A 23,502-nucleotide genomic window follows, 5' to 3' on the forward strand; every position below is an offset into this window, starting at 1 on the left:
TTTCAGTGTGTTTCTGCGTCTAATGTTTGTGCAAGTGTGAAAGACTTGTATTTCTGCAGCGTCTGTTCACAACTTCCCGAAGCACTTAGCAGCCAACGGAGTAATTTTTTATTTGCAGTGCGGTCACTGTTGGAGGGAACGTGGCAGCCAATTTGCGCACAGCAAGATCCCACAGTGTTTGCTTTAGTGAAGTTGTTTGAGGGATAAATATCTGCTGCTCTTCTTCGAGATAGCGGCCGTGGGATCTTTTACGTCCACCTGAGAGGGGGCAGATGGGGGGCCTCGGTTTAACGCCTCATCCCGAAAGACGGCACCTCCGACAGTGCGGCGCTCCCTCGGTACCGACCCTCCGACAGCGCGGCGCTCCCTCGGTACCGACCCTCCGACAGCGCGGCGCTCCCTCGGTACCGACCCTCCGACAGTGCGGCGCTCCCTCGGTACCGACCCTCCGACAGTGCGGCGCTCCCTCGGTACCGACCCTCCGACAGTGCGGCGCTCCCTCGGTACCGACCCTCCGACAGTGCGGCGCTCCCTCGGTACCGACCCTCCGACAGTGCGGCGCTCCCTCTGTACCGACCCTCCGACAGCGCGGCGCTCCCTCGGTACCGACCCTCCGACAGCGCGGCGCTCCCTCGGTACCGACCCTCCGACAGCGCGGCGCTCCCTCGGTACCGACCCTCCGACAGTGCGGCGCTCCCTCGGTGCCGACCCTCCGACAGTGCGGCGCTCCCTCGGTACCGACCCTCCGACAGCGCGGCGCTCCCTCGGTACCGACCCTCCGACAGTGCGGCGCTCCCTCGGTACCGACCCTCCGACAGTGCGGCACTCCCTCGGTACCGACCCTCCGACAGTGCGGCGCTCCCTCGGTACCGACCCTCCGACAGCGCGGCGCTCCCTCAGTACTGACCCTCCGACAGTGCGGCGCTCCCTCAGTACTGACCCTCCGACAGTGCGGCGCTCCCTCAGTACCGACCCTCCGACAGTGCGGCGCTCCCTCGGTACCGACCCTCCCACAGTGCGGCGCTCCCTCGGTACTGCACTGGTGAGTGTCTGCCTGGATTTTGCGCTCGAGTCTCTGGAGTGGGACTCTGAACCCACGGCCTTCTGACTCAGAGGCGAGCGTGCTGCCCACTGAGCCATGGCTGACGTATGGCTAGCAGGCGAGGGCAGGATGGAGCTTGGCTGGTCTGTGACGCCCACCCCCGACTCTGGCTCTCACTGGAAGAATCAGCGGGTCCTGGGAAGACCCTTCAGGAGTGAGGAGGAGGAAAGCGATGGAAGCGTCCCCCTCCCGGCAAAGCCAGACGTAAATAACCGGGAAAAGATCTGACATTCCAGGGACCTGAGAGTGAGAGACCACGGGCAGCCCAGGCAGGGGAGGGAGGAACGGGACCCAGTCCAGCTGTGAAGATGGAGCGAGCCCCAGGGAGACAGGGGTTGAAAAAAAACATCCCACTGTAACACTGGAAGCCTCAAGGGGCTCTCGAGCAAGTCGCAGTGGGAAGCATCAATCACCAACTCTGCTGGCGACTGTGGGTCTCCCTCTCCCTCTCCTCCCCCCCCCCCCCTCGGAGTCAGAAGGTCGTGGGTTCGAGCCCCTCACTCCAGAGACTCGAGCCCCGTAATCCAGGCCCGACCCCGGTGCCGGTACCGAGGGAGCGCCGCACTGTCGGAGGGGCCCGTCTTTCGGGATGAGACGTTAAACCGAGGCCCCCCCGTCTGCCCTCTCGGGTGGGACGTAAAAGATCCCACGGCCGCTACTGGAGGAAGAGCAGAGGGGGAGTGGGGGGAGTTCTCCCCGGTGTCCTGGGGCCGATATTTATCCCTCAACAAACATCATTAAAAAAAAAACAGATGATCTGATCATTTATCACATCGCTGTTTGTGGGATCTTGCTGTGCGCAAATTGGCTGCCGCGTTTCCTACATTACAACAGTGACCACACTTCAAAAAAAAAGTGCTTCATTGTCTGTGAAACACTTTGGGACGTCCTGAGGTCTTTGTTTCTTTACCACAAATGAACTCGTCGGCCCTAAGTTGGGGGAGTGAGTCACAGCCTCCTGCTCCTGATCATCAATTAGTGAGTCCTGATGGAAAGTGCACACGTGTGTGTATGTGTGTGTGTCTGTGTTTCTGTGTGTGTGCATCTGTGTCTGTGTGTGTGTATCTGTGTATCAGTATGTGTGTGTCTGTGTATCTGTGTGTGTATATCTGTGTGTCTGTGTATCAGTGTGTGTGTGTGCGTCTGTGTGTCTGTGTATCAGTGTGTGTGTATATCTGTGTGTCTGTGTATCAGTGTGTGTGTGTGTGTCTGTTTGTGTGTGTGTCTGTGTATCTGTGTGTGTGTATATCTGTGTGTGTATCAGTGTGTGTGTGTGCATGTGTCTGTGTATCTGTGTGTGTGTATATCTGTGTGTCTGTGTATCAGTGTGTGTGTGTGCGTCTGTGTGTGTGTCTGTGTATCAGTGTGTGTGTATATCTGTGTGTCTGTGTATCAGTGTGTGTGTGTATCAGTGTGTGTGTATATCTGTGTGTCTGTGTATCAGTGTGTGTGTGTATCAGTGTGTGTGTATATCTGTGTGTCTGTGTATCAGTGTGCGTCTGTGTGTGTGTCTGTGTTTCTGTGTGTGCGTCTGTGTCTGTGTATCTGTGTGTGTGTGTATATCTGTGTGTCTGTGTATCAGTGTGTGTGTGTGTCTGTGTTTCTGTGAGTGTGCGTCTGTGTATCTGTGTGTGTGTGTGTGTGTCTGTGTGTACGTGTGTATATACACATGTGAAACACCCCCTCTCCACCCCCCCCTCCCATGGTTGAATAGCCGGCCCACTCGCACTGCCTGGGCTCGTGTGTGAAGAATAGCTCCTCGAGTGAGCATAGCTGGTGCTTGTGGACCTTGTACCCCAGCACGGGTCTGCGCCTCCTGGGAGTGCGGGGGGGGGGGCAGGGGGAGGGCAGCGGGGCAAGAAACAGGACCAGAACCGATGAAGCCATTCGCCCAACCCAGGCCTCGCCCTCTCCCGAAGCTTCTGCCGTCGGCCTCTCTGTCGCGGGTTGCCTCTGTCCGTCAGCCTGGGCGGCGAGGGCCGGCCGGCTATTCAACCGAGGGGGGAGGGGGCGGGATTGCATCGCAGCGGGGAGTCCAACCCTGGCACCTCCCCGCCGCAGGAGTCAGCGGATAATTATTAGGAACCAAGGTTTGGATCCGACACCCACCCCGCCCCCCCCCAGCTCCTGGTTCCCTCCCCCCCCCCACCGCCCCCCCATCCCGGGGGTCCTGAGGGTCACCTTTTAATTCAGTGCCCTGCTCTGGCACAGCATCAGCCCAGAAGCAGCAGAGTGTTGACAACAGCACCGCCGAGTGGCCACCCGCAGCATTACTTCCAAAGCCACCACCGCGCAGGAACCTCGGGTCAGACGGAGGCCATTCAGCCCCTCGAGCCTGTGTTGCGCCATTCGTGGCTGATCTGCATCCTGACTCTCCCATCCACCCGCCTTGGCTCCATATCCCTTAACAGCCTGAAATCTATCGATCGTAGATTAATTGATATCTTTTTACGGGAGAGAGTTCCACACTTCTACCACCCTTTGCGTGAAGAAGTGTCTCCTGAACAGCCCTGGCTCTGATTTTAAGGTTATGTCCCCCTTGTCCTAGACTCCCTGACCAGCGGGAAAAGTTTCTCTCTATCGACAGTATCAATTCCTTTCGAAATCCTGAAGGCCTCAATCAAATCCCCCCTTTAACCTTCTATCTTCCAGGGGATACAAACCCGGTTTATGTAATCTCTCCTCGTAATCGAACCCTCGGGGCCCTGGCAGCCATCGCTTTTGTTTTTTAAAGAAAGAACAGAACTTGTCTGTAAAGCACTTTGGGACGTCCTGAGGTTGTGGTAGGACGCGCCATTTAATGTAGTAAAACGTCCCCAGGGCCCTGCCCATGCGATGTGCATGTCTGTCTGTACGCGTGTGTGTACGTGACTGTGTGTTTGTACGTGTGTGTGTGTGTACGTGACTGTGTGTTTGTACGTGTGTGTGTGTGTACGTGACTGTGTGTTTGTACGTGTGTGTGTGTGTGTACGTGACTGTGTGTTTGTACGTGTGTGTGTGTGTACGTGACTGTGTGTTTGTACGTGTGTGTGTGTGTACATGACTGTGCGTTTGTACGTGTGTGTGTGTGTACGTGACTGTGTGTTTGTACGTGTGTGTGTGTGTACATGACTGTGCGTTTGTACGTGTGTGTGTGTGTGTGTGTGTGTGTGTCTCCGTCGTTATACTCCTGTGAAGCAGCCAGGGAGGGAATTCCCGAGCTTAGGGCCTGGGCGAGTTCTTTCGAACCCGCCCGCCTGTTCAGGAGGGTGTTTAATGGTCAGGAAGAGCAAGGTGGGGGTGCGGGAGGGGGGGAGGAGTTCTCCCCGATGTCCTGGGGCAAAAATATTTCATCCCTTAACCCAACACCCACCAGAAAAACAACAGCACCTCAACTGGCCCTTTATATGGGGTGGGGGTTTGCTGTCTCTGTTACCTAGAGAACAGTGACTACAGTCCAGCACGGGAGATGTTCAGATGACATGTTACAGAGCAAAATAAAGAAGGAACTCCCCATTTCTCCGGCCCCTTTCACCACCTCAGGACGTCCCAAAGCCTTTCACAGACAATGAAGCACTTTCGAAGTGTAGTCACTGTTGTAATGTGGGAAACGTGTCAGTCATATTTGCGCACAGTAAGATCCCACAAACAGCAATGTGATAACGACCCAGATAATCCATTTTATTTTTAGTGATGTTGGTCCTCAGTACCGCTCCTCCGACAGTGCGGCGCTCCCTCAGTACCGCCCCTCCGACAGTGCGGCGCTCCCTCGGTACTGCCCCTCCGACAGTGCGGCGCTCCCTCGGTACCGCCCCTCCGACAGTGCGGCGCTCCCTCGGTACTGGCCCTCCGACAGTGCGGCGCTCCCTCAGTACTGCCCCTCCGACAGTGCGGCGCTCCCTCAGTACCGACCCCCCGACAGTGCGGCGCTCCCTCAGTACTGCCCCTCGGACAGTGCGGCGCTCCCTCGGTACCGACCCTCTGACAGTGCGGCGCTCCCTCGGTACCGACCCTCCGACAGTGCGGCGCTCCCTCAGTACCGCCCCTCCGACAGTGCGACGTCCCTCAGTACCGACCCTCCGACAGTGCGGCGCTCCCTCAGTACCGCCCCTCCGACAGTGCGACGTCCCTCAGTACCGACCCTCCGACAGTGAGGCGCTCCCTCAGTACCGCCCCTCCGACAGTGCGGCGCTCCCTCAGTACCGACCCTCCGACAGTGCGGCGCTCCCTCAGCACTGACCCTCCGACAGTGCGGCGCTCCCTCAGTACCGACCCTCCGACAGTGCGGCGCTCCCTCAGTACCGACCCTCCGACAGTGCGGCGCTCCCTCAGTACCGACCCTCCGACAGTGAGGCGCTCCCTCAGTACCGCCCCTCCGACAGTGCGGCGCTCCCTCGGTACTGACCCTCCGACAGTGCAACGCTCCCTCAGTACTGACCCTCCGACAGTGCAGCACTCCCTCAGTACTGACCCTCCGACAGTGCGGCGCTCCCTCAGTACCGATCCTCCGACAGTGCGGCGCTCCCTCAGTACTGACCCTCCGACAGTGCGGCGCTCCCTCAGTACCGCCCCTCCGACAGTGCGGCGCTCCCTCAGTACCGACCCTCCGACAGTGCGGCGCTCCCTCGGTACTGGCCCTCCGACAGTGCGGCGCTCCCTCAGTACTGCCCCTCCGACAGTGCGGCGCTCCCTCAGTACCGACCCCCCGACAGTGCGGCGCTCCCTCCGTACTGCCCCTCGGACAGTGCGGCGCTCCCTCGGTACCGACCCTCTGACAGTGCGGCGCTCCCTCGGTACCGACCCTCCGACAGTGCGGCGCTCCCTCAGTACCGCCCCTCCGACAGTGCGACGTCCCTCAGTACCGACCCTCCGACAGTGCAGCACTCCCTCAGTACTGACCCTCCGACAGTGCGGCGCTCCCTCAGTACCGACCCTCCGACAGTGCGGCGCTCCCTCAGTACCGCCCCTCCGACAGTGCGGCGCTCCCTCGGTACCGCCCCTCCGACAGTGCGGCGCTCCCTCGGTACCGCCCCTCCGACAGTGCGGCGCTCCCTCGGTACTGACCCTCCGACAGTGCGGCGCTCCCTCAGTACTGACCCTCCGACAGTGCGGCGCTCCCTCAGTACCGACCCTCCGACAGTGCGGCGCTCCCTCCGTACCGACCCTCCGACAGTGCGGCGCTCCCTCGGTACTGACCCTCCGACAGTGCGGCGCTCCCTCAGTACTGACCCTCCGACAGTGCGGCGCTCCCTCAGTACTGACCCTCCGACAGTGCAGCGCTCCCTCGGTACCGACCCTCCGACAGTGCGGCGCTCCCTCGGTACTGACCCTCCCACAGTGCGGCGCTCCCTCGGTACCGACCCTCCGACAGTGCGGCGCTCCCTCAGTACTGACCCTCCGACAGTGCGGCGCTCCCTCAGTACTGACCCTCCGACAGTGCGGCGCTCCCTCAGTACTGACCCTCCGACAGTGCGGCGCTCCCTCGGTACTGACCCTCCGACAGTGCGGCGCTCCCTCAGTACCGACCCTCCGACAGTGCGGCGCTCCCTCGGTACTGGCACAGGGTGAAATGTCGGGGCCTGGATTAGGGGGCTCGGGTCTCTGGAGTGGGGGCTCGAACCCCCGACCTTCTGACTCCGGGGGGGGGGGTGGCGGAGGTGAGTCCCGCTGAGCCGACGGCGGGGATTAGGACGGGGGATTGTGCTGCTCCCGGAATCCTCCAGCCTCACCCCCCACCCCCCCGGGGCAATCTGCTGGCGGGAGTCCCTACCCATTAGAAAAGTCGTCCATCTCTGGGTTTAAATGAATATTGATCTGATCTAGTTAAAGGAGGCCTTTCATAAGCAATATAGCTGGGGACGTTAAGCTTACATGGGACAGCAGCAAACCTTCGGTGACATCCTCATCAATCAATCCCCCCCTCCCGCTCCGAGTATTCAGGCTCTGCACTTTAATGGAATTAGATCTAATTACTGCCCGGGTGGGAGAGGGAGGAGGACATGGTGGAAGGGGGTCGGAGAGAGCAATTTTGCAAGAATGGCAGTGCTGTAGAAGAGAGGAGACCCACCAAGACTCTTTCTGGGCCCACCTACTCACCTTTCTTTTCTCTTCTTTGTGGCTCAGCGGGGTCTCGCTCTCTCCCCTCCGAGTCAGAAGGTCGGGGGTTCGAGCCCCCACTCCAGAGACTCGAGCCCCGTAATCCAGGCCCCGACACTCCCTCCCGGTGCCGGTACTGAGGGAGCGCCGCACTGTCGGAGGGTCGGTACTGAGGGAGCGCCGCACTGTCGGAGGGTCGGTACTGAGGGAGCGCCGCACTGTCGGAGGGGCGGTACTGAGGGAGCGCCGCACTGTCGGAGGGGCGGTACTGAGGGAGCGCCGCACTGTCGGAGGGTCGGTACTGAGGGAGCGCCGCACTGTCGGAGGGTCCGTACTGAGGGAGCGCCGCACTGTCGGAGGGTCCGTACTGAGGGAGCGCCGCACTGTCGGAGGGTCGGTACTGAGGGAGCGCCGCACTGTCGGAGGGTCAGTACTGAGGGAGCGCCGCACTGTCGGAGGGTCAGTACTGAGGGAGCGCCGCACTGTCGGAGGGTCAGTACTGAGGGAGCGCCGCACTGTCGGTGGGGCCGTCTTTCGAGACATGGCAGGCAATCAGTGCACAGCAAGATCCCACAAAGAGCAATGTGATCATGATCAGATCATCTGTTTTTTAGTAATGTTGGTCGAGGGATAAATATTGGCCCCAGGACCCCGGGGAGAACTCCCCCTCCCCCGCTCTGCTCTTCTTCCAATAGCAGCCATGGGATCTTTAACATCCACCTGAGAGGGCAGACGGGGGCCTCGGTTTAATGTCTCATCCCGAAAGACGGCCCCTCCGACAGTGCGGCGCTCCCTCAGTACTGACCCTCCGACAGTGCGGCGCTCCCTCAGTACTGACCCTCCGACAGTGCGGCGCTCCCTCAGTACTGACCCTCCGACAGTGCGGCGCTCCCTCAGTACTGACCCTCCGACAGTGCGGCCCTCCCTCAGTACTGACCCTCCGACAGTGCGGCGCTCCCTCAGTACTGACCCTCCGACAGTGCGGCGCTCCCTCAGTACTGACCCTCCGACAGTGCGGCGCTCCCTCAGTACCGACCCTCCGACGGTGCGGCGCTCCCTCAGTACTGACCCTCCGACGGTGCGGCGCTCCCTCAGTACCGCCCCTCCGACAGTGCGGCGCTCCCTCAGTACCGACCCTCCGACAGTGCGGCGCTCCCTCAGTACCGACCCTCCGACAGTGCGGCGCTCCCTCAGTACCGACCCTCCGACGGTGCGGCGCTCCCTCAGTACCGACCCTCCGACAGTGCGGCGCTCCCTCAGCACCGCCACCGGGGGGGGCGGGGAGCGTCGGGGCCTGGATTACGGGGCTCGAGTCTCTGGAGTGGGGGCTCGGACCCTCGACCGTCTGACTGCGAGGCGCACCGAGCGAGGGCTGAGACCTGGAGGGTCAGTCGGTGAAGTGGGGCGGGTGGGTGGGGGGGGGGTTTAATAAAAACAAAGTGTCCTGTTATATCAGGAGCGAGTCAGCCGCCTCCAATCCAATATTAAAGAGAAGTAGTTCGAAAGAATGGCAGCCTGTATTGAAAATTCACTCTCTGTTGCAGGTCATAAATAATTCTGTCTGGCTGTCAGTGAATTAGAGATGAGAAGGTGATCTGTGTGCTTTCAGATGGCAGTTATAACCAATTTAAGTTTTAGTCTCCTGGATTATGATATCGCCTCAAACATTCAATTGATTTACTCCCTCGCATCGGGCCTGTCAGACATCTCTCCTCTTTTTGTCCCTCAGCTAATGGCAAGGCTGATCAAGAAACCCCTCCCGCCCCCCAGGGCCTCAAATTTACTTCTCTCTATTTCTTTGTGACAAAGGATTGCTTTATTCCAGTCCAGGCAGCAGCCCCCCACCCCACCGCCCCTCCTCACCGTGACCCTCGAGGGACCCTTTTGAGGCCAACAGGCCAAGGTTGAGTGGGCCTTCTGGTTCCCACCCTCAGCCTGCGCTGCTCGCCTCAAAGCAAGAAACAGGGATCTGCATTTCCTCCGGGGCCTCTCGCCACGTCCCGAGACGCCTCACAGCCGACGGGGTGCTTTTTTTTTTCCTTCGAGGTGCGGTCGCTGTTGCGACGGAGGCAGACGTCGATTTGCGCACAGCAAGATCCCACAAACAGCCACGCGATAAATGACCCAGATCATCTGGGTTTTTTTTCTTCAGTGATGTCGGTTGAGCAGGGATAAATATCGGCCCCAGGACCCCGGGGGGAGAACTCCCCCCACCACCCACCCCGCCAACCCCCCCACCTCCTGCTCTTTCTTCCAACAGTGGGCCAGCCGAGAGGGCGGTCGACAGAAGGAGGCCGTTCGGCCCATCGTGCCACTGCCGGCTCTTCTATTAAATCTCCCCTTAACCTTCTCTGCTCTGAGGAGAACAACCCCAGCTTATCCAGTCTCTCCACGTAAACCGAAGCCCCTTCATCCCTGGTCTACCAGGATAGAGGTATTAAGGGTTACGGAACCAAGGCGGGTAAGGTGGAGTTAACATACATCTGATTGAAGGGCGGAACAGGCTCGAGGGGCTGAATGGCCTCCTCCTGCTCCTATGTTTCCCAACCCCTCGAATTCAAAATTCTCATCCTTGTGTTCAAATCCCTCTGTGGCCCTCCCCCTCCCCCTCCCTATCTCTGTAACCTCCTCCAGCCCCTACGACCCTCCCAGATCCCTGCGCCCCTCCAATTCCGGCCTCTTGTCCATCCCCCCGATTCCCATCGCTCCGCCATTGGCGGTCGTGCCTTCAGCCGCCTCGACCCCAAGCTCTGGAATTCCCTCCCTAAACCTCTCCGCCTCTCTCTCTCTCTCTCCTCCTTTAAGACGCTCCTTAAAGCCTCCCTCTTTGACCGAGCTTTTGGTCGCCTGTCCGAATATCTCCTTATGTGGCTCGGTGTCGAATTCTGTCTGATTTACGCTCCCGTGAGGGGCCTTGGGGACGTTAAAGGGGCTGGACAAAAGCAAGATGTTGGTGTCTATAGCGGCTATGGATCAGCGTGAATTAACTGCGCCTTTCCCTTTAATTGCTGACTGGCTATAAAGGCAGAGTTGGCTGGGCTGCGTAAGAGGCTCCGTTAAACTCCCTGCCGCTTGGAGAGTGGGTGTTTTGGGCCTGGCTGCGGTCGTCTCCCCTGGCGATAAGATTCCCAATTATGTTAGTGTTGTAACCACGACCGATAAGGCCCTGGGGAGCGAGGCTGCAGGTCAGGCCTGCCAGATGGCCTTGTTTCAACGACCATGTCGGGAGATGTAGATCGATAAGCTGCCTATCTCATCCGCAGCGATAATTAGTCCCAACAACACTGGTTTGTAAATTAACCCTTTAGTTATACGGGGACGTAGATTTTTTTAATCAGCCCCCCCACCCCTCGACTCTCTCTCTGAAGGGTTCCGCGGGCGCAGGACGCCCCGCCCCCACTCTGGGATCTCGCTCAGCCGGCCGTTCCTCAGGCGGCGAGCGTCTGGCGGGCTATTCGACTAGGCCGGGCCTCGCGGGCGATTCCAAACGCGTCTCCCTCCCCACCCTGAAGGGGGGCCCGCATCGTAATCAAACACAACTCGACGGCCAGCCGCAAAGGGGAGAATTTTAGGACAGGTGCTTGGACAAAGAGGTGGGTCTTCAGGAGCGCCTTAAAGAGAGAGAGAGGCGCAGAGGTTTAGGGAGGGAATTCCAGAGCTTAGGGCCCAGGCGGCTGAAGGCTCGGCCGCCAATGGCGGGGGCGAAGGGAATTGGAGGATGCGCAAGAGGGGAGAATTGGAGGAGGGCAGAGATCTCGGAGGGTTGTAGGGGCTGGAGGAGGCTCCCCTTGTGAGCTACGACTGCTTCAAACGGAGACTGGTGCCAAACAATAAATAAAGGACTGAGAGCAACTTCAATCTGTGAAGTGAAAAGCCCAACGCAGCTGCAGGCTGACAGCACTGAGTCATCGATCTCGACTGATGTTAATCCAGCTCCTTCACACTGTCACTCAGTAACCCCTCTCCCCCAGCGCCCTGTGTTACTGACTGTATCTCTACTGATGTTAATCCCTCTCCCTCACACTGTCTCTCAGTAACCCCTCTCCCCCAGCGCCCTGTGTTACTGACTGTATCTCTACTGATGTTAATCCCTCTCCCTCACACTGTCACTCAGTAACCCCTCTCCCCCCAGCGCCCTGTGTTACTGACTGTATCTCTACTGATGTTAATCCCTCTCCCTCACACTGTCACTCAGTAACCCCTCTCCCCCCAGCGCCCTGTGTTACTGACTGTATCTCTACTGATGTTAATCCCTCTCCCTCACACTGTCACTCAGTAACCCCTCTCCCCCCAGCGCCCTGTGTTACTGACTGTATCTCTACTGATGTTAATCCCTCTCCCTCACACTGTCACTCAGTAACCCCTCTCCCCCAGCGCCCTGTGTTACTGACTGTATCTCTACTGATGTTAATCCCTCTCCCTCACACTGTCACTCAGTAACCCCTCTCCCCCAGCGCCCTGTGTTACTGACTGTATCTCTACTGATGTTAATCCCTCTCCCTCACACTGTCACTCAGCAACCCCTCTCCCCCAGCGCCCTGTGTTACTGACTGTATCTCTACTGATGTTAATCCCCCTCCCTCACACTGTCACTCAGTAACCCCTCTCCCCCCAGTGCCCTGTGTTACTGACTGTATCTCTACTGATGTTAATCCCTCTCCCTCACACTGTCACTCAGTAACCCCTCTCCCCCCAGCGCCCTGTGTTACTGACTGTATCTCTACTGATGTTAGTCCAGCTTCCACAGGCTTAATGAGCCCTTTCAGCTGAGCCGTGGACAGATCGGCACCTAACACTTAAAGAAAACTATTTTACCATGTCCTGGGTTCGATCCATGATTGGCTGAATTAGCTGAGCTGAGGCGACCTTGAAGACGCGGTTGGGATTTCATGCCATGACCCCCCATGGTCGAATAGCCCGCTGAGATTTACTGCTTGGGCTTTACAAACGCAGTGCCGGTGGGACCGATAGCTCAACACTGTCAGGAGATTCCCTTCCTCCCGTTCCCAACTCAGTGCCAGTTACAATAACGAGCGGGTACTCCGTGGCATTGCTCAGGGTGATTAGGATCCTTACCCTGATTTGATTAGGACAGGGACATCATACCGTAATATACACTGTAACTCCCAGTATCGCACTCTGCTCTTGAAGGTGGCTCCGTGGTGCAGGTGACCTGTCCCTTTAACACCAGAGAGTCCTGTCGCTGTTAAGTAAACACGGCTTAGCTGTGGTTTGGTCGGAGAATGTCACTACGTTTTGTCAGAAGCAGCCCAGCATTTTAGAGCTGGTGTACGTGTCAAGCTTATTCCCTACATTACACTTCTATATAAAAATTGGCTTTGGGACGTCCTGAGGGGGTGAGAGGGGCCGGAGAAATGGGAGTCATTTCTTATTGAAACATACAAGATTCTGAGGGGACTCGATGGGGTAGAAGCTGAGAGGATGTTACCCCCTCATGGGGGAATCTAAATCTAGGGGGGCGCAGTCTCAGAATAAGGGGTCGCCCCTTTAAGACGGAAATGAGGAGGAATTCCTTCTCCCAGAGGGTCGTGAGTCTTTGGAATTCTTTCCCCCGACACTTAACACTATTACACTTACTGGCCTAATGAAGTCCGTACTTTCTTTTTAAAGCTCGCCATTCGTTCCATGACTGTCTTCGCCAGCAGACCCTGGGGTATTGTCGTCTGCAGGCAGGAGCATTGCCAAAAAGGGCCCTGCCAGGTTGAGTTAATAGCTGCTCCAGTAAGTGGCGAGCGTCTGCTTTGATACACGGCCTTCCATTTCATAAAACTGTGCGGACAAAAGTGATAAAAAGCTGAATTACTGTCGAGGACTCGAAGATTAAGGGCTGAGCTTCGAACGGAATTAAAAAGCCTGTAGGTAAGAACCACCCGAGGACTCACCAGCGTCTCTACCGTGCCTTTCACCACCTCAGGACGTGCCAAAGTGCTTCACAGCCAACAAAGTCCTTCTGAAGCGCGGTCGCTGTTGTAATGTAGGAAACGCGGGAGCAAATTTGCGCACAGCAAGATCCCACAAAACAGCGATGGCCACAAATCATGTTTTTTTTTTAATGTTGTTGGTTGAGGGATAAACATTGGACACGAGGGAGAACTCCCCCCCTGCTCTTCTTCCAATAGTGGCCGCTGGGATCTTTTACGCTGGGGTGCAGCCTCTGGTGTGGCATCACTGCTCTTGCCCTGTTCAGTGATAGAGGTCGCGGGGCAGGGAGGTGCTGTCGATGCTAACTCGGTGAGCCGCAGCGTTGCTCGATCGGCATTTCACCCCACCGCCGGCGCACTGTGGCTGCAGCGTGTACCATCCACGGGACGCACTGCAGCAACTCTGCCAAGGCTTCTTCGACAGCACCTCCCAAACCCGCGACCTCTACCACCTAGAGGGACGAGGGCAGCAGGTGCACAGGGAACACCTCCAAGTTTCCCTCCGAGTCACACACACACACACACACACACAATCAGCGCCCGACTGGGACATGTATCGGCCGTTTCTTCATCGTCGCTGGGTCAAAGTCCTGGAACTCGCTCCCTAGCGGCAGTGCTGGGAGCCCCTTCACCACAACGGGGCTGCAGCGGTTTAAGAAGGCGGCTCACCGCCACCTTCTCAAGGGGCAACCAGGGGACGGGCGATAAATGCCGGCCTCGCCAGCAAATATCCCGCCGACACCGACCGTCCTGCCTCACGGATGAAGCTTTGTCGCTGGCGGGGTGGGAGTGGCCAGGTACTAACGGGAGGGTGGCCAGGAATTTACAGCAAGCGGAGGGGGGAGAAACAGCAAGAGAAATAATCTCGCATTCACGTGGTGCTGGAAGCAGCAAATTGGCGTCTTTTAACAAGTGGGAAAAGAGGATTGGTACGTTATCTGCGACAGAGTTTCTCTGATTTCGCACGAAGCCATCCAAACCACTCAAAAGTGAAGGCCTGCATTAAGACGCTGAATTGGATCTGTATGGTGTAATCTTCATGCCTGTGGACAGACTGGGGAGGGAGCTGGCTGCACCGGGTAAAACTCAATTTGCTCCACGTATGCCCTTTCCAGGCGGCTTTCTTTCTCCTTTAAGAAAGAACGGGGAGCCTGACAAAAGAAAGGGCTTCATAATTTTTAACATGTCAGAAAGTGAAACGGGCTCTATAGATAAAAGGAACTTGCCTTTCCACAGCGCCTCCCACCACCCCGGGACACTCCAAGGCGCCTCACAGCCAATGAAGTAGTTCTTTGAAGTGTAACCACTGGTGTAATGCATTCAAACCCCAATTTGCGCACAGCAAGATCCCACAAGCACCAATAAGATTTAAAAAGCACCTATTTTAGCTGTTGGTTAAATATTGGGCCCCAGGACACCGGGGAGAACTCCGCGACCCCCCACCCCGCCTCGTTCTTCTTTCAGTAGTGGCTGTGCGATCTTTTACGACCGCCCGAGAGGGCAGATGGTGAGCGGGGGGTGGGCCTCGATTTAACCTCTCATCCGAAAGACCTTCCCAAGGTACCCAATCTTCGTGAGGACGCTGCATCACGAGCATTCGTTGCCCTATCCCAAATGGCATTGGCCACGTGAGTCTGGGCAATGAGCATCAGCAAGCTATTCAACCATGGGGTGGGGGGACGGGGGAGAGGAATGGATTGGAGCCTGACCCGATGACCCGCTCGCTGTTCCCTCATCCAAACACCATTAACAGTTTCTGTAAACGGACCATGCCTTTCGCAGTCCAAATCCTGCCTCTTCTCTTTCCCGCACTGGGACAACCCGGGTCTGACAATTAATCCTGATTGCGTTAAATTGTTCATTGCAATCTGCGTGGAATTATCCACCACATCAGTCTCTCGACAGACGGGGCATAATCACGATAAATTGGCCAGGTGCGGGCTAAATGAAGAAATCAAATTTATTTACAACAAAATGACATATACGGAAGTCAATGGGAATCAGGGGGAAAACTCTCCAGTGGCTCCAGTACCAAGCACAAAGGAAGATGGTAGTGGTTGTTGGAGGCCAATCATCTCAGCCCCAGGACATTGCTGCAGGAGTTCCTCAGGGCAGTGTCCCAGGCCCTACCATCTTCAGCTGCTTCATCAATGACCTTCCCTCCATCATAAGGTCAGAAATGGGGATGTTCGCTGATGACTGCACAGTGTTCAGTTCCATTCGCAACCCCTCAGATAATGAAGCAGTCCAAGCCCGCATGCAGCAAGACCTGGACAACATCCAGGCTTGGGCTCATAAGTGGCAAGTAACATTCGCGCCAGACAAGTGCCAGGCAATAACCATCTCCAACAAGAGAGAGTCTAACCACCTCCCCTTGACATTCAACGGCATTACCATCGCCGAATCCCCCACCATCAACATCCTGGGGGTCACCATTGACCAGAAACTTAACTGGACCAGCCACATAAATACTGTGGCTACAAGAGCAGGTCAGAGGCTGGGTATTCTGCGGCGAGTGACTCACCTCCTGACTCCCCAAAGCCTTTCCACCATCTACAAGGCACAAGTCAGGAGTGTGATGGAATACTCTCCACTTGCCTGGATGAGTGCAGCTCCAACAACACTCGAGAAGCTCGACACCATCCAAGATAAAGCAGCCCGCTTGATTGACACCCCATCCACCACCCTAAACATTCACTCCCTTCACCACCGGCGCACTGTGGCTGCAGTATGTACCATCCACAGGATGCACTGCAGCAACTCGCCAAGGCTTCTTCGACAGCACCTCCCAAACCTACGACCTCTACCACCGAGAAGGACAAGAGCAGCAGGCACATGGGAACAACACCACCTGCACGTTCCCCTCCAAGTCACACACCATCCCGACTTGGAAATATATCGGCCGTTCCTTCATCGTCCCTGGGTCCAAATCCTGGAACTCCCTCCCTACCAGCACTGTGGGAGAACCTTCAAAAAGGCGGCTCACCACCACCTTCTCAAGGACAATTGGGGATGGGCGATAAATGCCGGCCTCGCCAGCGACGACCGCATCCCATGAACGAATAAAAAAAAAACAACTAAATGTGGTAAGTTGCAGGTTTCAACTAGAGTGTGCACTTAAAAAAAGCTGGATTCTTCTCCAACTATCCTTGCAGTTTCTTGGAATGGAACAGTCTCTCAGGACAATCATTGAGCACCAATGAGACAGTGTAGAGGGAGCGTTACTCTGTATCTAACCCTGTACCTGCCCTGGGAGTGTTTGACGGGACATGTAGAGGGAGCTTTACTCTGTATCTAACCCTGTACCTGCCCTGGGAGTGTTTGATGGGGACAGTGTAGAGGGAGTTTTACTCTGTATCTAACCCTGTACCTGCCCTGGGAGTGTTTGACGGGACATGTAGAGGGAGCTTTACTCTGTATCTAACCCTGTACCTGCCCTGGGAGTGTTTGATGGGGACAGTGTAGAGGGAGCTTTACTCTGTATCTAACCCTGTACCTGCCCTGGGAGTGTTTGATGGGGACAGTGTCGAGGGAGCTTTACTCTGTATCTAACCCTGTACCTGCTCTGGGAGTGTTTGATGGGACAGTGTAGAGGGAGCTTTACTCTGTATCTAACCCTGTACCTGCCCTGGGAGTGTTTGACGGGACAGTGTAGAGGGAGCTTTTCTCTGTATCTAACCCTGTACCTGCCCTGGGAGTGTTTGACGGGACAGTGTAGAGGGAGCTTTACTCTGTATCTAACCCTGTACCTGCCCCTGGGAGTGTTTGATGGGGACAGTGTAGAGGGAGCTTCACTCTGTATCTAACCTGTGCTGTACCTGCCCTGGGAGTATTTCATGGGGACAGTGTTGAGGGAGCTTTACTCTGTATCTAACCCTGTACCTGCCCTGGGAGTGTTTGACGGGACAGTGTAGAGGGAGCTTTACTCTGTATCTAACCCTGTACCTGCCCTGGGAGTGTTTGATGGGACAGTGTAGAGGCAGCTTTACTCTGTATCTAACCCTGTACCTGCCCTGGGAGTGTTTGATGGGGACTGTGTAGAGGGAGCTTTACTCTGTATCTAACCCTGTACCTGCCCTGGGAGTGTTTGACGGGACAGTGTACAGGGAGCTTTACTCTGTATCTAACCCTGTACCTGCCCCTGGGAGTGTTTGATGGGGACTGTGTAGAGGGAGCTTTACTCTGTATCTAACCCGTGCTGTACCAGCCCCGGGAGTGTTTGACGGGACAGTGTAGAGGGAGCTTTACTCTGTATCTAACCCTGTACCTGCCCTGGGAGTGTTCGATGGGACAGTGTAGAGGGAGCTTTACTCTGTATCTAACCCTGTACCTGCCCTGGGAGTGTTTGATGGGACAGTGTAGAGGGAGCTTTACTCTGTATCTAACCCTGTACCTGCCCTGGGAGTGTTTGATGGGACAGTGTAGAGGGAGCTTTACTCTGTATCTAACCCTGTACCTGCCCTGGGAGTGTTTGATGGGACAGTGTAGAGGGAGCTTTACTCTGTATCTAACCCTGTACCTGCCCTGGGAGTGTTTGATGGGACAGTGTAGAGGGAGCTTTACTCTGTATCTAACCCTGTACCAGCCCTGGGAGTGTTTGATGGGACAGTGTAGAGGGAGCTTTACTCTGTATCTAACCCTGTACCTGCCCTGGGAGTGTTTGATGGGACAGTGTAGAGGGAGCTTTACTCTGTATCTAACCCTGTACCTGCCCTGGGAGTGTTTGATGGGACAGTGTAGAGGGAGCTTTACTCTGTATCTAACCCTGTACCTGCCCCTGGGAGTGTTTGATGGGACAGTGTAGAGGGTGCTTTACTCTGTATCTAACCCTGTACCTGCCCTGGGAGTGTTTGATGGGACAGTGTAGAGGGAGCTTTACTCTGTATCTAACCCTGTACCTGCCCTGGAGTGTTTGATGGGACAGTGTAGAGGGAGCTTTACTCTGTATCTAACCCTGTACCTGCTCTGGGAGTGTTTGATGGGACAGTGTAGAGGGAGCTTTACTCTGTATCTAACCCTGTACCTGCTCTGGGAGTGTTTGATGGGACAGTGTAGAGGGAGCTTTACTCTGTATCTAACCCTGTACCTGCTCTGGGAGTGTTTGATGGGACAGTGTAGAGGGAGCTTTACTCTGTATCTAACCCTGTACCTGCTCTGCGAGTGTTTGATGGGACAGTGTCGAGGGAGCTTTACTCTGTATCTAACCCTGTACCTGCTCTGGGAGTGTTTGATGGGACAGTGTAGAGGGAGCTTTACTCTGTATCTAACCCTGTACCTGCCCTGGGAGTGTTTGATGGGACAGTGTAGAGGGAGCTTTACTCTGTATCTAACCCTGTACCTGCCCTGGGAGTGTTTGATGGGACAGTGTAGAGGGAGCTTTACTCTGTATCTAACCCTGTACCTGCCCTGGGAGTGTTTGATGGGACAGTGTCGAGGGAGCTTTACTCTGTATCTAACCCTGTACCTGCCCTGGGAGTGTTTGATGGGACAGTGTAGAGGGAGCTTTACTCTGTATCTAACCCTGTACCTGCCCTGGGAGTGTTTGATGGGACAGTGTCGAGGGAGCTTTACTCTGTATCTAACCCTGTACCTGCCCTGGGAGTGTTTGATGGGACGGTGTAGAGGGAGCTTTACTCTGTATCTAACCCTGTACCTGCCCCGGGAGTGTTTGACGGGACAGTGTCGAGGGAGCTTTACCATGCACCGTGACACTGGACAGTACAATTTGGGGAAACAATCAACTTTCCAGACATTAACACCTCAACAAACACAAAGTTCACCATAAAAAAGAAACAGGGCAGAGATGCGCTTGGAACTGATTTTCATTTCATCGAGTAATACTTGCAGGAAATGATAATGTGGAGCGGTCTCAGGAAAAGACCACATCACCCCAGCACCCTGCCTTGCTCGATAATTGTCTCAAGGGCCCTTTCGTCCTTACAATCTCTCACACTTTGTAAAGGATTGTTGCTGAGTCGAGGATCCAGGGCTGTCTGGGGCTTTGGCCCAAAGGTAGTGGGGAGGGGTGGGGTGTGGGGAGGCGGGGGGCACTGCAGCTGGCTGAAAGTGATACAGGCATCTGCTTACTATACTATCGACCAGAGGGGGCCATTAATCAACCGTGCTCACATCTGCCGGTTACGATGCCTGGGGGCAATGCGTGCAGTCGATGCAGACACAGGTCACAGCTCTCCAAAGTGGGCCCCCCCCCCCCCCCGACCGCCAATTACCTGCGTCTGGGGCAGGCTTATTGACCCTGCTCTCCGACTCTCACCATCTGCTTACGCGAACACTATCCTCTCCTTTGTCAGCATCTGTCTCCAGCCTTGCTGTCACGACTCCCTTCAGCAAAACCCTGGTTCGCCCATTCCCACCCTGAAGCTTCCAGTCGGTCCTTAAATTCCCTATCTCTGTCACCTCCTCCGCCCATCGAGATTTCTGCGCCTCCTCCAACTCTGGCCTCTTGCGCATCCCCCCCGCCCCCTCCCCTCACCCCACCACCGGCGGCCGTGCCTTCAGATGCCTCTGGAATTCCCTCCCTCAACCTCTCCGCCTCTCTCTCTCTCCTTTAAGACGCTCCTTAAAGCCGACATCTTCGACCAAGCTTTTGGTCACCTGTCCTAATATCTCCTTATGTGGGACTTTAAACTTCATTCTAAGATGAACCAACAACAGGTGATGCTGAAGGAAAGGTGATAAAATAGCAGGGCCCTCGGCTGCCCGTAACTTAACTCGCACCGTGTCCCGTTCACCCATTACCCACTGTGCTCAATGACCTACATTGGCTCCCGGTCCAGCAGCGCCTCAATTTTAAAATTCTCATCCTTGTTTTCAAATCCCCTCCATGGCCCTCGCCCCCCCTATCTCTGTAACCTCCTCCAGCCCCTACAACCCTCCGAGGTCTCTGCGCTCCTCCAATTCTGGCCTCTTGCGCATCCCCCCATTCCCATCGCTCTGCCATTGGCGGCCGTGCCTTCAGCCACCTGAGCCCTAAGCTCTGGAATTTCCTCCCTAAACCTCTCCGCCTCTCTCTCTCCTCTTTTACGACGCTCCTTAAAACCTCCCTCTTTGACCAAGCTTTTGGTCACCTGTCCGAATATCTCCTTACGGGGCTTGGTGTCAAATTTTGTCTGATTTACACTCCTGGGAAGCACCCTGGGATGTTTATCGGGTTAAATAAGCTGTATAAGCCCAAGTTGGTGTGAAAGGATTCCAGGGATTATGCCTCCCCTACTCTTTATCTATTCTCGTGTTGACCACTCTCTGAAAAACTTCCTGAAATCAGTCTTAAACTTACCGTATACCAGTTCAAACTGCTCTCAGTTTAACATAATGTTAATAGTCAGGATCTCCCTTAACAATTCCAGGACACTGGGGAGAACGCTCCCCTGCTCTTCTTCCAATTGCGGCCGTGGGATCTTTTACGCCCACCTGAGAGGGCAGACGGGGCCTCGGTTTAACGTCTCATCCCGAAAGACGGCGCTTCCGACAGTGATGGGAAGGTAATTGGCATCTCAGGGGCGCAGAAGTGGGCAAAGGACATTCATTCAGCCTGAAGGTCCAGCTGTGTAAAACTATTGCATCTGACAGCCTCAGGGGAGGGTAGGAATTTTTAATTCATTCTCAGGCGTCGCTGGCGAGGCCGGCATTTATTGCCCATCCCTAATTGCCCCTTGAGAAGGTGGTGGTGAGCCGCCATCTTGAACCGCTGCAGTCCGTGTGGTGAAGGTTCTCCCACAGTGCTGTTAGGAAGGGAGTTCCAGGATTTTGACCCAGCGATGAAGGAACGGCGATATATTTCCAAGTCGGGATGGTGTGTGACTTGGAGGGGAACGTGCAGGTGGTGTTGTTCCCATGTGCCTGCTGCTCTTGTCCTTCTAGCTGGTGGACGTCATGATTTTAGTCCATGCCAGAGGGGCCTGGCGGGAAAGACGGTGGCTTTGGTTTTACAAACGCTAAACTGGGAGCTTTGTCGCCAAACAAATTCTGGTTGATAATGGAGCTTGTACTGTACATGGCAGTCTCTCTCTCTCTCTCATTGACACAAACACTCAGGCGTATTATAAGCACCAGTATCAGGCACAAGAGACGTGAATAAACCATCTATAAACGGAAAAAACTTCAGACAAAGGACGAGCTCTGGGGCAGATGTCGGTGTCATACCGAAAGCTGGCTTTTTATTTCATTCATAAAAAGTTACAAAGTGAACGACTCCGGACGGGGGGCAGGGACAGTTCCCGTTCCCCGGGAGGGGGGGGGGGGGACACAGGGACAGGAACAGTTCCCGCTCCCCGGGGGAGGGGGGGCCCACAGGGACAGGAACAGTTCTCGCTCCCCGGGGGGGGGGACACAGGGACAGGGACAGTTCCCGCTCCCCGGGGGGGGGGACAGGGACAGGGACAGTTCCCCCTGGGGATCGGTTCCTGTTCCTGTTCCCCCCCCCTGGGGAACAGGAGCCACTCCCGAGCAGGATGGGACTGGGACATCAGAGGGCGACGGGCGACTTTCGTTTAAGTCGCAGCCACGGTCTCATCCGTTTCCCATGGAAGCCGACCGGTGACAGGGGAGCGAAACCCTGCCCTGCTGCCAAACAGGTCCCCAGACCTGAGCTCGATATTTTGTGGAGGGGGGGGGGGGGGGGGGGAACTGACCCCCGTCGACCTTTGTCCGATTTACGCTCCTGCGAAGCGCCTGCGGGACGTTTTTCCCGACGTTAAAGGCGCTGTATAAACGCAAGTTGCTGGTGATCAGACGCATCGTTCAAAGTCCCGGGCCCCTCAGAGTCGCCCGAAGCCGTGACCCGTGACTGGGGGGGGGGGGGGGGGGGCGGTGCGGCTCCGCAGGGGTGGGCAGCCCTCCGTGCCCGAGTCGCTATCGTCTGTGCGCGAGTGTTAGCTGGCTATTCGGCAACGCGGGCCTTCAGCTCCGATCCCGATCTCGCCAGAGGTCAGCACCCACTTTCAGCAGGATCCACCGGACAGCGACGGGAACCCCGCCCGATTGTTTTTTCCCCCTCCCCCTAACCCAGCTGGGGTACTGAGGCCAACAGCAGCGACCCTACTGCCACCCCGGTTGAATGAAAGAAAACTTGCATTTCTACAGCCTCCTTTCACCACCACGGGACGTTCCAAAGGGCATCGCGAATATCGGCCCCAGGACACCGGGGAGAAGTTCCCCCCCCACCCCCCCCGCTCTTCTTCCAATTGTGGCCGTGGGATTTTTCACGTCCACGCGAGAGGGCAGAACGTCAGTTTAACGTCTCATCCGAAAGACGGCACCCTCTGACAGTGCAGCGCCCCCCTCAGTACTGGCGCCGGGGGAGTGTCGGCCCTGGACTTTGGGGGCTCGAGTCCCTGGATTGGGGGCTCGAACCCACACCCTTCTGACTCAGAGGCAACGGTGCGACACACTGAGCCACGGCTGACACTGTGATCGGTTGAGATCGGCTAACTCAGCGCGGCCCAGGGGGACAGGGGTGGGTGGAATCCGGCCCCTCCCTGCTCTAGTACATAATCAGAGCAGGACCGAGCCACAAGTGGTTAGACCATACTTGGGGTATTGAGAACAGTTCTGGACTCCATACTACAAAAAGGATGTAGAGGCACTGGAGAAGGTACAAAAAAGATTTACAAGGATGATACCAGAACTAAGAAGTTATAACTATCAGGGAAGACTGAACAGGCCGGGGCTCTTGTCTCTAGAAAAGAGAAGGCTGAGGGGTGACCTGATTGAGGTCTTTAAGATAATGAAGGGGTTTCGATAGGGTGGACGTAGGGAAGATGTTTCCACTTGTGGGGGAGACCAGAACGAGGGGGCCATCAATATAAGAGAGTCACCAATAAATCCAATCGGGAATTCAGGAGAAACTTCTCTACCCAGAGAGCAGTGAGAATGTGGAACTCGCTCCCACAGGGAGTGGTCGAGGGGAATAGAATCGATGGATTTAAGGGGAAGCCGGATAAACACATGAGGGAGAAAGGAATAGAAGGATAGGGTGATAGGGTGAGATGGAGTAGGGAGGGAGGAGGCTCGTGTGGAGCATAAACTCCGGCACAGACCAGTAGGGCCGAATGGCCTGATTTGAGCTGTATGTTCTATTTGAACAGTTATGCTGTATATCCCCTTCCAGACCGTACTGCCCGCAACCACCCACACCCTGCCCGGGGGCATTAGAAAGGATAAATGGACACTCGCTCTATTTGATGTTGCTCCCCTCCCCCTGACCTAGGCCATCCATTGTTTAGGCTTGCCTGGATTCCCCCCCCCCCCCCGCCCTAGGCCGAGCTGAACTGCGCTCCCTCCCTCCCCCAACCCCACCGCCCCCACCCCAGCCCGCGCTCCCCGTGGCTGCACCCAATGAAAAAATTGAGAACGGAAAGAGAA

The 23,502-nt window shown here is 56.2% G+C and overlaps 1 protein-coding gene across 1 annotated transcript in view; it reads right to left on the reverse strand.

Moving 5' to 3' along the window:
- The window catches only part of LOC137311619 (plexin A3-like), a gene marked incomplete at its 3' end in the record, with an annotated part of 195,978 nt that extends 176,388 nt beyond the window's left edge, over positions 1 to 19,590 (reverse strand). Inside the window, exon 1 of the mRNA XM_067978717.1 lies at positions 19,405 to 19,590. Within this exon, the coding sequence (XP_067834818.1) occupies positions 19,405 to 19,590 (186 nt within the window). The remainder of the gene's footprint in view (positions 1 to 19,404) is intronic.
- Between the last annotated feature and the right edge of the window lie 3,912 nt (positions 19,591 to 23,502).

Source organism: Heptranchias perlo, unplaced genomic scaffold, assembly GCF_035084215.1.
Source record: "Heptranchias perlo isolate sHepPer1 unplaced genomic scaffold, sHepPer1.hap1 HAP1_SCAFFOLD_372, whole genome shotgun sequence".
NCBI lineage: Eukaryota > Metazoa > Chordata > Chondrichthyes > Hexanchiformes > Hexanchidae > Heptranchias > Heptranchias perlo.